The following is a 16,753-nucleotide window of genomic DNA, read 5'->3' as shown; positions in this document are numbered from 1 at the left end:
TTACAAGATGGACAGTTAACGGTCAGTTGAGTTCCAGAACGCCATGGACACATATCAGAAACGATCACGATGGAGGAAAATGGCGTCAGATTTCTGTAACCACCCCTCCCCTACCGACTACTGCAGTCGCCCACCTACTAACCACAGAGCGCGCTGGTGCTACCGTGGCCCGCACGATTCTATTAGTTGGCCGCCAATACAGCGGGTACCGCATACAACCGCGCACGCCGCGGGCGTAAAACGAGTTTTGAAATGTGCGTTTAGTCCATTGAAATGTTACAATTTAAGGACCGAATATTGCATTTCTTGGAGGACGCAATTTTATTTTTGGGCCATGTGTGGGGGGTCAATAGGAGCTTAACCTCAAGTTTGTGGGGTCGCCACCCTTGTCCCCCAGCCGCCATCTTGGAAAAGGGGTGAAAACACTTTTTCGCGATATCTCGGAAACTATACGTGTTACAAAAATTTTGTAACGCTATAATTTGTAGCAAATTGTTTTGCCTGCAAATATGTTTTTTTTCTCCTTTATCCCCAAATGGTAACTCATACCTTTTCTACCTGCATAACATTCGATAAGTTAAATTTGGTAAGTTCTATGGCAAAGAAAAGAGTTAAGAATAAATAAGTAAAGTTGTACGAATTTAACAAAAAAATTGTAATAATATATTTACAATAAAAAAAAAACAAAAATAAGTTAAACATTTTATTTCGACCGGATTCTCATGAGCATTGACAAACCCGGTAAACTTTGGAGCGCTGTAACAGCGTTTTAAATGAATGAAATAAAAAAAAATTATAGGGAACAATTTTCCTCAAAAGATCATTTACAAGTTAGTTTGAGGTAATTTTTTGTAAAATGTAAAAAAAGTTATAGAGCAAAAAAGAAAACTTTTATAAACATTTTCTCACATTTTTGCTTATAACTTCTTTAATTTTTAATTTAGGGCAAAAAGTTATATAAACATATTTGTAGGCAAAACAATTTGCTACAAATTATGACTTTACAAAATTTATGTAAGACGCATAGTTTCCGAGATATCGCGAAATAAGTGTTTTCACCCCTTTTTCCATGATGGCGGCCAGGGGACAAGGGGGGCGACCTCACAAACTTGAAATTAAGCTTCTATTGACCCCCCACACATGTTCTAAAAATAAAATTGGGTCCTCTAAAAAATACAGAGCTCATGTAACATTTCAATGGGCTAATTGTTTTGAGCTTAAGGTTCCATTTTTTTCCTTCGAGTAACTATGCTCAAGTGTTTAATGAGTAAAAAAAGCAACAACCATAACTACAGACGCATGTTATAACATTAGTACATCAATCTTTTAGCTTTTGCTTTAGCCGACGATTCAGCGTTTTTACCTTTCCTTTTCTTGCCTAGAAATAGCTTTACTTCCCATTGTGTCTGAAACATAATAATATAATAATAATTTATAGTAACTACGAAAATTATTGTCAATCATTAAAGAAAAAAATATTTTACTTACTAAAGTACTAAGATGTGGCAATCACTGCATACACGTGACTATTTTTTCTACGCACAGCAAAGGCCAACTGGAGTCTGGCCGGAGCGACGAGCGATACGTCTCTCTCTAGAAAGCCTCAAGGCGGACTAATTTGAATCGATTTGCGCGTTGCGTTTTATAGTGGTATTTAAAATATTTATAGAAAAATAACAGAACTAATTTTGTAGAATTTTTAAATTGTATGTTTTTAAGGAGATGTTCTTCTATTATAGTAATCCAATATTATATTCAATTAAGTAAGATATAGTGATTTGAAAAAATCATTTAAATGACCAACATTTCTGAAATTTTCGAATTCTTTGAATTTTTATTTCTCATGAATTAAACATAAAAAGATATTTTTCTCTACTAACTTTTTTCTTCACGATCTTTTTAGTTAGATAAAAATAACATATTGTTATGTTCCTTAGTGGTTTAAGATATTTTGAGCTTCGAAATAGACGTTCGAAGCGCAAATTTGAAAACCTCTGTTCAGTAATCATTAAACAATTTACAAATACTCAATAAATCTAAAAATTTTCTCTACTAACTTTTTAGACAACAAAATTTTCTATAATAATTACTAATTCATATGTTTTTAAAATAATGTTTTGATGGATATTATCTCCTTCGAAAAGTGCTGTTTTTGAGACATACTGCGCGCGGATGCGTAAACGCTCTTAATTATCTACGCATTTTCATTTCATTAGGTTGTGGAAAAGAGCTTTTATTTTTCCTATGTTATATATAATATAGCATAAAGAAATTTGTCCTCTATTGTTCTCACTTAAACAATAATATCCATATAAAAATATTTTAATTAGAAACACACATCCTTATAATTTAATCAAATTCACAGTATCGCATGTCGTTCCCGAAAAGGCATGGACCGTTAGCGCACACAACGAATTTATTTAATCAAGTCTCTGTTGTATTTCATCTTAAACAGCTCATTTAATATCACGCGTTCCAATTCTACTTTATTGGGGTTTCTTAAGAAACTCTGAAATTCTGTAGGCAGTGAAACGGAAAATTAAATGTTTGTTTGCCTTTTGGGTATTATTTGAGTTTATTAGTCTCTTAAATGTGAGTTTTCGTGTAGGTAGGCACCCTACTTACTTATTTTCTCTGCTGCTTGTAAGTCTACAAGAGAGAAGACGTCAGCAAAAGCTAGTAAAAATAATAGATTTATCACGATTCTTATAGCCAAGAAGTATGAGTTATCGTCGAAAACTTGTCTTTTGTTATACGCGTTTGCCAAACCATCTGAGAGCGGGAGGTAGTCTCGACTGAAGACAGAATGATTGTTGAATTTGCGGTCTTAATTCTTGCTTTGTATTGAAAATTATCAAATTTAACTGTAATTTAATTTGAATAGAAATAAGGCCCAAACGGAGGACTTACGTAGGCCTCCTTTGATATCAAATAGATTTGTCAAAAGACTCCCCTCTTAGAATGGGAGTCGAGTGATAGTGAAGTACAAGAAACATAGGCTGAATACTTGCGTGGATGATTATTTGTAGTTTTTACATCCTATATAGTAGTTTACAATTTCTTTTGACCTTTGGCTAAAAAAAAAATATTTCTATTTTCTATACATTTCTGAACACATGCTTTTATTTTACCAGTGAATTTTGCATTATGAAAATGTCCCGAAGTTCTTCATAGACTTTTGATTTCTAATAATTATTTACTTTCAGTCGGCCTATTGTTATAAATCAAAATGATATTGTACCTAAGTAAGCACTGGTAATCAAAGATCTGATTTAAGGACATTTCAATATCTCAAATTAAATACAAATGAGCAAGCTAGATTTAAATTATTCAAATAAGCTACAATGCTCGGCTGTACCAATATTGACGAACCAATCAGCGAGGCACGCACCCCCCCCCCCCCACCTCTCCCGCGCCGCATTCCTACCCCATGCTCGATGACATCGCCAAATTGGCTCAAATATTTACATAACAATCTGGAAGGTTCTATTTCCTTTATTAAATTACATTTTCCCTTTTTGATTGCCAAATAAAAGCTTACGGCAGATTTACATAAAGCCACTTGATGGAATACGATTGGCAAGCTAGCGAGGGCTCAGTCTTATTGAAACATACTATATTTATGTATGTCATTGTAGTTGCACTTTGTCCCATTGCCGGACAGAGGCTTTCTTTATGACAATTTGGCCTAACGTCCACCGCTGTCAATAGCTATTGGTAAATTGGACCTTCGAAAAGTGAATATTACTTGGGTCACACATTAGACCATGCCCGATGTCCGTTTAGTTCATATATAAATTTTACCACACATTTGGTGAGCAGTATTTGTAAGTCTCCAAACCCTATTTGTATTATTTAACTTACATAACTTTGTTTTAGCAGAAAAGGTCGCTGGGTGCCAATATCCATACCAGTAACTTACCTAGTGTATATCCACCATTAGCGCCAGTCAACCCGGCACTCGGTACTCGGCATCCAGCGGGCGCGTTATTTCAGCAAACCAATTCACTTATCGCGAACAATCTGGAGGGTCCCAGGTGTATTACGGAGGGAGAGGTCTTTATGCATCCTCTAGATCGCTTGATAGTAAGATATCACGCGCCGCTTTAATGGCGGGTCAGTACTGTTATTAACCGACTTCAAAAAAAGGAGGAGGTTATCAATTCGACGTGAATTTTTTTTTTTTTTGTATGTTACCTCAGAACTCGCTCATTTATGAACCGATTTGGAAAATTCTTTTTTTATTCGAAAGAATTTCTCTCCAGATTGGTCCCATAACATTTTTTTCAAGATCACTTCGGTAGTTTGGTTTTTAAAATTAAAAAAACTAGAATAATTATGTCGTCCAAGAAAACGAAATCGCGAATTTAGCTTTCCTGTGACGTATTTAGTTATGTTTTTGCATTGAGTTTGGTTGACTGTACTTCTCACATACTTATACATATAGCATAACATCATTTCCCCGTGTCAGGGGTAGGCAGAGGCGTAACATTTCATGGCGATAGTCGTACTGTGTGTGAAACATATCACTTGGGTTTAATTGACTCTACTTCTTACATACATACATATATGTATATAGCATCACACTTTTTCCCCTTTTTAGGGGTAGGCAGAGATGTAACACCACAGCGCAATAGTTATAGTATGATCGAAACACATTAGTTGTGTTTAGTTGACTCCACTTTTTACATACATACATATATGTAGCATCACACCTTTTACCCTTTTCAGGGGAAGGCAGAGGTGTTACACCACAGCGCGATAGTTGTACTGTGAGCCAAATATATCAGTTGTGTTTTTGCGTTAGGTTTGCTTGAATCTACTTCTTACATACATACATATATGTAGTATCACACCTTTTACCCTTTTCAGGGGTAGGCAGAGGTGTTACACCACAGCGCGATAGTTGTACTGTGAGCCAAATATATCAGTTGTGTTTTTGCGTTAGGTTTGCTTGAATCTACTTCTTACATACATATATATAGCATCACCCCTTTTCCCCTTTTCAGGGGTAGGCAAAAGTGTAACTCCTCAGCGCGATAGTCGTATCGTGAGCTAACCACAACTATACCATTGAGATGGTCTATTTTTTACTAACACAAAAAAGCAAAAAATAAAAATAATTTTAACAAAAAATTAAACCGCCTTCAAAACCACTCAAAACCAAAAAATAATTTCACATAACAAGTATATATTGGATACCAATTTTGGAGTCAGTGCCTAATTAAAATTGCTAGTTAAGCTAGATAAATACATTAGCAATTTTAATTAGGCACCGACTCCAAAATTGGTATCCAATATACTGTTATAAAATTAGTTTTAAGGGTTTAATTTTTTGTTAAAATTATTTTTATTGTAATTATACTCAAAATAAATTGATCATTAAAAAGAAAGGATAATAAATATATTTGACAAGTTAATAATAGCATAATGTCCTGATCCGATACTAATATACAAGTCTTATAGCGTTTTAAAAATTTACTATCTACTAACTTACTTTTTTTCGCGGGTTAATACGTATTATCGCAACTATCACTTGAGGGGACTATTTACTAACTCGTAACTTTTAAGTTATTTGTTCAAAAGCAAGTTTAAGATACGAGTGTTCAGTAGAAATAAATTAAAGGATGTTTATTCTCAGATTGTATTTATTTTGAAGCAATTTGTTACAAATTAAGCGATCTTTTCAACTCGTACAGACGACACGGTCTGTTTATAGTTGTTCCGTAATTAGTTCCGCGCCCTTCAACAGTTCGGAGCTCGCCGGAGCAGTTACAATAGAAATATAGACAATTACCGAGTCGCTTCCAGCTCCAGTCACTTTGTGTTTGTCGCTGTTGCCGACTCCTTGTTGCTCACTTCAGCTTCGCTGGTTCACGATTTTAATTAACAATTTATTGGGAAAATTCAAATTCGTTATATTTATGTATAATTTTATTAAGGTCATTCAAATGTATAAAGGTATATCTGAAATAGTTTTTATGAATATCGCACCTTATCTTAATAACTCTCGTCATGGAACGTCTGAAAACTTGTAAAATTACTAGTATGGATTTAATAGTTCATCAACTTAATAATAATAACTTTATATTCTTGCAGATCTAAACATTTCACAATCTTTGATATTTAATTAAAACATTACAAACGCAGTAAATGTAACATTTTAATTAAATTCGTCTTCTCACTAAACATTCCTAGTATTATTTCAATATAAAAGCCTAATAAAACGAGTTTCTTGCTGCGATATACATTTTATCAGAAGCTATTTCTTTGTCCACTGTAACATAACTCCTGTGTAGCGGGTAATTGAAGTAAAAGAACATCAGTAACTAGTTCATTCAGCCTTTGACAAACCGCGCGGAAACTGAACGTCTTTAACTATTTATAAAAAAGAAATATGAAAAACTTGGACTAAGTTTATAATATCGGGGCTAAGTGTGCTTCGAGGAAAAACTTCTTAAAGACTGATTTACATAATAGTTTCTCGCACGTCACAAACGGGAATATTTCTGTAAGATTTCATTTTTGTAACCGCATCAAACAGTTTTCGCTTATGGTTTATTGAATTAAAACTAACTAACGAAAATATTAATATAATCATATTGTACAGTATCCAATAGTATATTCTTAATATAACCTAATGATAGAAGGAGGATACCCAAAAAAATTTACCCTATTAATTAATGACTATCTCTAATATTTTTAAACTCACTGCACCATCTTGTACAGTGTATTTGCTTTGTAAGTATATTGGCTGATATAACGAATGCACCTCAAAAGTAAAGGCATGTGTACTCTGAACATACGTATTTACTCGCCACATTCATGGTAATGAAATTCATGTACATATCCTCGCAGACTGTCTGTTTGCAAACTGTTCTGGTCTCACAGGAGCGTCTATGTTCCCGTGTTTGGGCGCACTGTTTGACTACAGTTGCTAACTTCTAGTTACTGCAGATAGATCGTTTTGTGTTGTGAATATTGTAAACAGCTAATAAAGCCTATATACCAGGGAATGTGTGATGTGTTTAGCTATTTGAAAGTATGGACTATCTTTAGAACTAACCGGAGTATACAGTCTACTAATCTCTAATCTCTTATTGTTTTCAAGGAAAGGATGATAAAAGGCGTTGAAGGCTTTTATTTTTAGGTATTAGAAAGTACATTTATAATGTGATGTCAGAATGTTTTGTCTAGGTGGAAACATAATAGCAGTATTTTAGTAAAAAAATCTGTATAAAACAATTTCACAAAGTGTTTGTCGTTTGTTAATTTTACATTAAATACAAAAAAATGTTTCCATCCACGCCGCTCCATCAAGATGTTTATGTAAACAACACAAAGTAATTTATCTACCAACTTGATAAAATTAATTTAAGTTTCCAATCTGAATGATTATGAAACAAATTCAAAACAACTCCCCGGTCCCCAGCCGCCCCTCATCTCCCAGGTGGCTGATATCAGAAGTACGTTGTTACTTACGTAAAATCGTGGAGTTTTGATCGGTAAATTGTGTTCATCAGGCTTCTATCAGAATTGTAAACAAAAAGCAAGTATACCAACATAGTAATAATAGGAGATTGGAAGGTTAGTACGCGAGACACATTCAAAAAGTGGCTATTTCAGTTGTATTTATCAATTCAAATAACTTGCCTAATCATCAAACCTGAATCAAACATACCCATTTAAAAAAACACTTTATGAAACAAAATAATAAACTTTTACGAATCTGCTGCCTTTCCATACCTTTTATGAAACAAGTTAATTCTACCTTCACATAACAACTATGTATGGTGTATAATTGGATCCCACACAATGGCATGAAGTCATCACACGCTTAATTTTATAATACTCCATACAATAAACTCTTTGATAGGTCAGTAGATATTTGTTTACATTTTTGCTACAAGGCTGTTGAACACATTATACGCTATGGATGAGCCCGAACCATTTATCCGAAGTAAATGAGAGTTTGGTATAACAGTATCGTTTTTTGAAACAACGCTTTTAGATTTTATCAGTTTTGTTGTGAACTCCAATGTTACGTTGCGGATTATTTTTGGCACCCTCAGCATTAGCTCGTTAGTCCGCCGATACGAAAATATTGACTTTAATATGATTACTTATACGATTACAATGCTGATTGCTGGGGAGAGGGCATTACTAATATTACTACTGTTACTAAGATTTATCCTAGAAATAAATCATGACCTAGAGTCATTTATAGGTTACTTTTTATTATGGAAAATATACAGTGGAACTTTTACCCCCGAAAACGATTAATACAGGCAAGAATCGTCTAGCCGTTTATATTACAAATAGAGACCACTGTATATTTGTAAAATCAAAACAACATACGTCCATTTTTGTTGGCGCCAACGAGCGGCGTGCATTAGGTCCCAGCGCCGCGCCGCCGCCGCGCCCGGCTCCGGGATTCCGGGCTCCAGGACGAGTGACAACATTCCCATTATGTTATTGCATTCGGATTGCGGAACTCGAGCAGGGCTACCTCAGATTTAAATGTAGTTTTAAACAAAATCCGTTTTGCATTCGAAAAGTTGTTAAAAAATTAAGACTACTCGGTGACGATAACTACGGGGTGGGGGGGGAGAACAAGCGGCTTCAAAAAACAAATTGCGGCAAAACAATTGATTACAGAATTAAAATATATGAGGAAGTAGGTACAGATGTTATCGAAAGGATAATTATATTTTTAGGTAATATCCCAATAAAAATGCCATATTTTGAGCTTATCCCTAATATACGGCATACAGTAAAGAAAATTCAGGTCACTTATAGAAGTTTCTCGTTCAAAAATAATTACTGCAATCCGCACTTACGATAATTACACACTATCCTACTCCGGCCTGCAAAACCTCACGACTGCGAACAACAGCAATTCCGCAACAAAAGCCGTTCATTTCTGGCTCATAATTACCGTCAGCCCTGACGCGTAGTTGCATTAACGTAATGGACACTGTTGCGGCAAGCCGGTCGCACTAATGCACCCGCAGTCAGCCCTGCGGCTGAGACAACTCGATTCAGGAACTGAGACGGGCCGATGAGTCCCGCGGGAACTTATGTGGATTGTACTAGTTTCTTAGTGGGGAACTGGTTCGACGAACTTGTTGTTTTGGATTTGAATTGATACAAATTGCCTACTAATTAAGTTAACATTTACCTTTTTTTTCTTGCAATAAAAAAACCGCTTTGTCGCTAACGGTTATGTTGGTTCCACTGGTCTTACGGCCCAATGCCGACACTCGAGAGTATTGCGTCATCTGATCGAGCTTTGAACCGAGTCCCTACACCTAAGCTAAATTTTACCTGCAACAAAAATTTACAAATAAGTAGAGGAGTTAAAATTTAAATTATAATTTACTCACCTAAATAACGAAGTGGGGTAAAATATAATAAACTAAGGTAATTCACCTTAATCATAGGAACGTAGAACGTTTACAACAGGAAGATCTAGACATATGTATGTATGAAAGCTTAATAGTGTATGATTTAACTTGGTAGCATATTATGTAAAGGCATTGTCACAATAATTTCCCTGAACTAGTTGACTCAGTCTGGGCGGGCCGGGCGTGGACGCGCACGTGCGCCACGAGGCGGGCGAGGCGGTGCTGCACGCCAAGTTCCTCATCAACGAGGGCGCGCTCGTCACCGCCACCGCCGACGATCAGCTCCACCTCTGGACCTTCCGACAGAAGTCTCCCCAACGTCTCCAGTCACTCAAGTTCCAAAGAGAAAGGTACGTCTAATGTTCTTCGTTACAATATTTTTTGTGTTGTCCTTTCAATTTTTTTTTTATATTCTATCTTGGCTTGATATTGTTCTTTAATCTTCTCCTACATCATGTTTTTTTTAAGTAATCATTAATTTAAGCTTAATTTTTTTTATCTATGATACCTTGGGCTCCTGTTTAACAAAACATTTCTTCTGTGAAATTTTATATTTGACTTAAATACACACTTTTCTCAAAAAAAATAAAGGCATTTGGAATTCTTTACACATTTCTGTCATTTTTTATTCCTTTCGCTGTATCTCAATTTTTCAATAAAATAGGACTGAGTTTAATTTCAGTTCATCGGAATATTATAGTCTGTGTGGGAGTCGTGTGTACTGTGTAACAAACCCATTTGGTTTCATCTCATCTTCTGCTTAGTTATGTATGGTTCTGTCGACGAGTAATTTTCGTATTTAATTAATGCACTCCTACATTAATTCATGAGTGCGAATGCACTCATTACATTGCTCTGCTTAATGAAAACATTTCTTGAGAAATACAAAATTCATAATTACAATTAGATCCAGAATAAATTGTGTTAGTTGCAAATAACAGCGATATACAGAAAATTACATTTTGAAAATTAATACCCTAAATAAAATACATTTTTAATTCATTTTCATTATCCTCGCAAGTCCTAAACTTCGTGTCATCTTATAAACTCATGAGAAGCTTTGGACATTTAAAAATACTGGCACGAATATTCAACGCGAGCCTCGATTGAAGATTGGATTAGGGAAGAAAATAGGCATTATCAAACTGCGAGAGTAATTATGTTGAATAAACCTACTAGTAACGGCCCATTTTAGTATAATTATTTCTATAATACAATACGACTGTCCACGCCGTAAACTCTTGTCCATACAGCCCCTCCTCACTCCGCCCGCCTCAGTGAGGTGAAACGCACGCGAGCGAACACGCCCGTGTATTATTAACGCCGTCAATTAGCGCTTGTACCAGCTTCTGTTTCGCTGAATTCATATAATAATTGTAGGGAATGCACGCCTCGAGTGCGGCCCGCGAGGGACGGCCGGGGGTCATATCACCGAGACCTCGCTTAACGACCCTTGTTTGTATTAATAAATTAACTGTTCCCGTGGGTGGAGTGTGGAACTATTTGCCGAGAGAATAAAATGTTTCTCATTTGTTATTTCACGGCTCACTTGAGTTAAAGGGTGATGTTTATTTTATTATTGCTTTCATGTAGTCATCCGTGTTGTGAGGGAAATTTTACCTTACCGTAATATTCTCTTTAAGTCTCCCTTCTCATAACATTGACAACGCTAACTTCCGTCAAGTGTAGTATAGTCAGTCTTTTTTGATTGTACCCTGACATGTTTCACATCAAAATGTTAACGATGGTCACCGTCCATTCTGGTACAAATATATGACACATCATATACAGGAAAACAAAAAAAGTGGGTTGGACAGTATTCTACTTAATAAAGGTAATATTGGATTGCTTGTCAGTAAAGCCAGCATGACAAATGCATGTCTCCAATCAACCCCAAACCTACACAATGTGCTCGATTATCACAAAGCAATGAAGACATAAGCTCGCTAATAAATCACAAAGCAGATCGTAGGCGTCATTACGGCTTTGATTAATTAGTTATAAATTGATATTAATTGCTGAGGGGTTGGGGGGCGCGGGCGCCGCGCTCTCGTCTGCAGTACGTCCCATTCGAGAGTTTGATCACATATTGTGTTGTCGACTGGTGACATTAGTTTAAACTTGTTAGGTATCTTCGCAGTAAAGGAGTACAAGGGGGGTATATTATAGGTTAATTAGACGATATTAAGACACACTCCGACGGGCCTGAAAGAGTTGCTTGCGTTTCATTAAACCAAGAACTATACAAGGCCTAACAGTAATAATACCAAATTAATCTTTCAAATGTAATATAAAATAATTTAGTGTCGTTAAATACTTCCATCGAAATTTTTTGTTCATATTGAACCACCTGAAGTATGTTTTAATTTTCATGAATGCGCTAACTGAAATTCGTGTCCCGATTCTCAAAATTCCATACTTATAGGAAACTAAATATGTAATGCCGAGGTAGTGTATTACAAATCCTCATAGTTGATTGGTCAAACATAACCGCTTTACACGGACGACAGTACACATTAATCAATATCAACCGACAGCGCACCACACCACCAACCCGTTATCTCTCTGTTGATCGACAATAATTACATTACAGCTATCTAAATCTGTGCTATTTGTTTGTGGGCGGTCATTGATATTATCTATATTGTGAATGAATGAATCCCTCCTAGCCGAGCTCCAGCCACGGCCGCCAATCTTAAAGAAGATGAGCCAGGTGCGTAGAAGATATTAAAATGCACAAGTGTGTGCGCAATACACTCTCTATTCCTTCACTCATATAATCCCACTAGCTTTTACCCGCGGCTCCGCCCGCGTGATATCGTTTTTTCGGGATAAACTTTCCCGTTATAAAAGTCACGCTTTATATTTTTCCGGGATAGAAAGTAGCCTATGTTCTTCCCAAGGTCTCAAACTATCTCCATACCAAATTTTATTGAAGTCCGTTGGGTAGTTTTTGAATCTATATATTTATTTCAATGGACTTAGTATAACTTTTATGTATTTTCTTTTTCCTTTATGTACTATTTTGTTTAAAAGTTCAAGCTTATGATTTGCACGAAATTGTTTACTTAACTGTCTTTTCTTTTTAAGAACTTACTATATATTTTTTTTATATATCTATGAAAAATATATACCTTATTCTACTCACAATAATATACATATTTTTTTATTCATGAACACTATATCTATACATAACTTTATACAGGGTAACAATGTGAATGTTTTAGACAAATTTACATTCTATAAAATGCTAAAAATCCGGGAGACGTAAACTCAGAAAATGTAGTGTAAATCTTATTCGGTGTCTACAATTATTTAATGTAGAATCATGAAATGCCTGGAGACTGGCGATTAGTTCCCACCCTTACCTACTTGATTCGCGGTGTAATCTTGCTCATATCCTTTGATTCAACTATGGACAAGAAAAATTGAAGCGATATATAGTATAAACAACTTAAACCATTTAAAAATACTTTTTGAAAGCGTATGAGTTCGAAGCTTAAAGTTTTGTGAAAGTAATGATATATTGGTTACCCTGTATTCAGTCGGTATATACATTGTACATATATACAAAGTGCACAGTACAGCGGTGGCGTTGCGACTTGTTGCAGATACCGCGTCCAACTAACACACTCCACAAGCGAAATCAAGCGGTGAGTCCGTGTTAGTTCGATGTCTTGTCTCGCTCCCGCTCGCCCCGCGCGCATTACAGGGACAGAGACGGAAACACTCGCTTACTGGATGTTGCACGCCTGATATTAATGTGTCGCATGATAATTATTGTATTTAGATCGGAATATTTATGATTTTTGTATGGTGAGAGTCGTGTAGTAGGTATTTCTGCTTCGAAAGCGAATGTTATTTTTGCAGTGTACTTGTAAATACACATTACAAAGCATAAACAGTAAACAAAGTCTCATTTTTAGTCCTTGACGTTATTAGGAGTAACAGTGTAGGTCAAGAGCCTCGTTCCCAGATAATATAAACTTAGATAATTTAATTGCTTCTTTATTGATAGTCGAGAGTTGTGCATGAAGCGCTACATTTGTTGTTGACTTACTTACTCGTACAGCGAGAAAAGATTTGAGTCTGTAGATTTAAATCGCATGCGCGTACGTACTATAGTAATTTTTGAAAATAGTTTGATATTTCCATAACCAAAGATGTAAATAGTATGTGAAAGTGCAACTGTATCGCTTGTTTTGTCACAGGCATTGTCGTTAATAAAAGTTAGCGTATTATTGGCCCTTTCCTTCCTATTTGGCAGCTTTAGGACTTATGAGTTAGACTTACATTATGTAAAATATTTCTGCCACAACACCGACCAGGTTACAAATAATATCACATTAACTAATGACCAAGAATCAAAACTAAATACCTACATTTACACTCGTACAATATTTCAGGACCAACCAGAAATTTCGAGTTTTCTATGCAAAAAATCGATTCCAAAATAACTGTCTCCACAGGCGAGTCTAAATTAGTCTTTCTGTGCTTTCAGTAAACCAGCACACTTGATTGAATCCTCCCCACTATTGCTCGTCCCAATGAGCCACATTCCAACGTGTAGCCGTAACACCGGCCGACATAACACTGGTATCCGTCGAAGAACGGTACTCCTTTCTTCGATCGAGTACTTTCCGATTCGATTAATAAGTTTTATTCCACCAGGTACAGTGAACAATATTTATTATAATTAGTAAAGTGGCACAACGGAACTATTATCTGGCTCGCCTGTGGTACGATTGACTGTTCAGCAAGTAACCCTATCTGTACTACAGCATGACATGTGGTGTTGTCTGCAGGATTACGTGCCTCCACCTGCCGCTGCAGTCCAAGTGGATCCACGTGGGCACCGAGCGCGGGAACGTGCACGTCGTCAACATAGAGACCTTCGAGCTCTCAGGATACGTCATCAACTGGAACAAGGCCATCGAAGTGTAAGTACATTGTATTTGATAACTTCTTTAAATTTCAAATATGGAGAAGAAACTAATTTTACTGCTTATCTGTAAATATCAAATATGGAATAAAAACTAAAATGAATTAAGTTGAATACTGTATGTATCTTACTGAGAATATAGCTCTAAAATGTTTACATAATTCGAACCGACCTGCGGTATTATTGCTATTAAGTTTATAACTTCTTCTTCTCACTGAAGAGATATTTAAATTACTCGTGAAAATAATTTTAAAATGTTTTTTTTTCGTGAACACAAAAGCCAATTATTTCGGAATATTAAAAAACTGATATTCTTTTTTGAAAAACATGAATCTCTCTTTCCTACCCATCGATCTGTGAACTGATTCCCCTACAGAGGTCCAATAAAAACAACTATGAGGTCAGCAAGCCCCGTACCCCGTAATTAGACCCGATAGGGTCCGGAGGCGGGAAAAGAGGGTCCACGTTATTAATCACTACGTAATTAGTGACTCCAGCGCTTTGTTCACGCGATGAAAAAGTTATAGATGTGGATAATTGGACAACTATTATGTTAGGGGTTTGTTAATTATGTGGTAAAAGGAAAAGTTTTCGGGTTAAATTAAGGATTGATCGATGGTAATAACACATGAAAGCCCTAGCTTATGCCTTTTTGATAGGGTAAGTAATCGGAATAATTTTGGATTGAAATATGTCTATGATACAAGCAGATAGTCATGTTAACTGAGTATTAAATAATATACAGCAGTTGCGACAGGTTCATATAATGATTTCTTAAGTTTACGCGAATGTTAGACATTTAAATTAAACTATTTTACGAATTTTATCGCGGTTTTAATATTTTATTTTACTCCCGACGTTTCGAAGACTTTGCAGCCTTCATGGTCACGGGAGGGAAAATAGTTTAATTTAAAGGTTCATATAACCCGATTCGTACCGGCTTCCCTTTAATATATGTAAAATCTAATTATCATTAGAACCATTTGTAAATCGCATTTATGCATTCTATTAGTAACCTATACATGGTGTCGGTTTACCTTTGGGACTACTTTATCCTTCGCCACTGACGTGTGGCAAAGGTCTCTTGAGACAATAGCCCTAACGTAACTAACGAAATGTCCACAATCTCCTGAAAATACTCGATGCTATGTCACTACATAGTATAAAACAAAGTCGCTTTCTCTGTCCCTACTTTTAAAACTACGCAATAGATTTTGATGCGGTTTTTTTTAATCGATAGAGTGATTCAAGAGGAAGGTTTATATGTATAATAACATCCATTAAATAGTGGAGAAATATTGCACCCGTGCGAAGCCGGGGCGGGTCGCTAGTTTGAGAATAAAAAGTAATAAACAATGACAAATATCATAAAAAATTTAATAATCGCATATGACATAGGTAACCATTTGTCACTGTAAGCACTCGAGTAATATCAACAACGCTCGCACTCGGTTCCCCTTCTTCACACGTCTGTATGGAAGCTATAACCGTTCCACGCGATGGTTATAGGGATTGTCGTATAGACGGCGTGGCTGCATCGCAGAATGTGTATGACGTCATAAAAGTCGAGAGTATATAAGAGACGTATTTAAAGTTCTTTTAGAAAAATTTAAAGGTATTTTGTATTCAAGAATAAAATTATTTGTTTGAGATATTAAATGAATGAACATAAAGAAACACAATATATTAAAAGATTACTAGCCGTAATTTATAAAAAATATATATCAGAGCAATGTCAGTTCACACGAATTTACAGCACAAATAAATATTTATTATTAAAAATTATAGTTTTAAAAATAAATTTTCCTTCAAACTCTGCTATATACCATTTCTGTGACATGAACCATAAATAATACCGATAACGTGCCTACCGCCAAGATACCTACATACTTACCGCTTTACCGGCCTAATACAAAATGTATTTTTTATACTCAAACAAAAATCACTCGGCAAATTTTGCAACACTTCCAAATTCATTCAAGCGAGGAAAGTGTTATTTATCTGCTCACGCCATTACGCGCACGTATCGCGGCACACACCGGGTATTGTGCGAGTAATCGACGCATTTGTATTCCCCGGCACACTGGTACGCAGGAGCCGTCACAGGGACCACGCGGGATGGGCTGTGAAATGTCACGCAATATTGCACGAATCGTCTTGTATTTGTTATATTACAAACGACCAATATGTGTGGAAATATATTTGATTTTTGGTCCAATGAATATTTTTTGTCAATAATTTTAATGTACACACTTCATTGTCTCTTCAACTCTTTTATTATTTGACCTACAGAATATAATAAAAGGTGAGGTCGAGGTATCCCATTCATACCAACATAATTGTACAAGCAGCCTGTTTCACTAACATTACTAAGTAGGTTAAGGACAACAAGAAAAAAAGCAAA

The 16,753-nt window shown here is 35.8% G+C and overlaps 1 protein-coding gene across 1 annotated transcript in view; it reads left to right on the top strand.

The window, feature by feature from the left end:
• The window catches only part of LOC115450026 (syntaxin-binding protein 5-like), a 222,544-nt gene that overhangs the window by 178,087 nt on the left and 27,704 nt on the right, over positions 1–16,753 (top strand). Inside the window, 2 exon segments of the mRNA XM_037440536.1 lie at positions 9,575–9,757; positions 14,213–14,347. Coding sequence (XP_037296433.1) covers positions 9,575–9,757; positions 14,213–14,347 — 318 coding nt within the window.

Source organism: Manduca sexta, chromosome 19 (genome assembly GCF_014839805.1).
Source record: "Manduca sexta isolate Smith_Timp_Sample1 chromosome 19, JHU_Msex_v1.0, whole genome shotgun sequence".
Taxonomy (NCBI): Eukaryota; Metazoa; Arthropoda; class Insecta; order Lepidoptera; family Sphingidae; genus Manduca; species Manduca sexta.
Note: the sequence above shows the minus strand (reverse complement) of the source record. Positions and strands in the feature narration are given on the sequence as shown.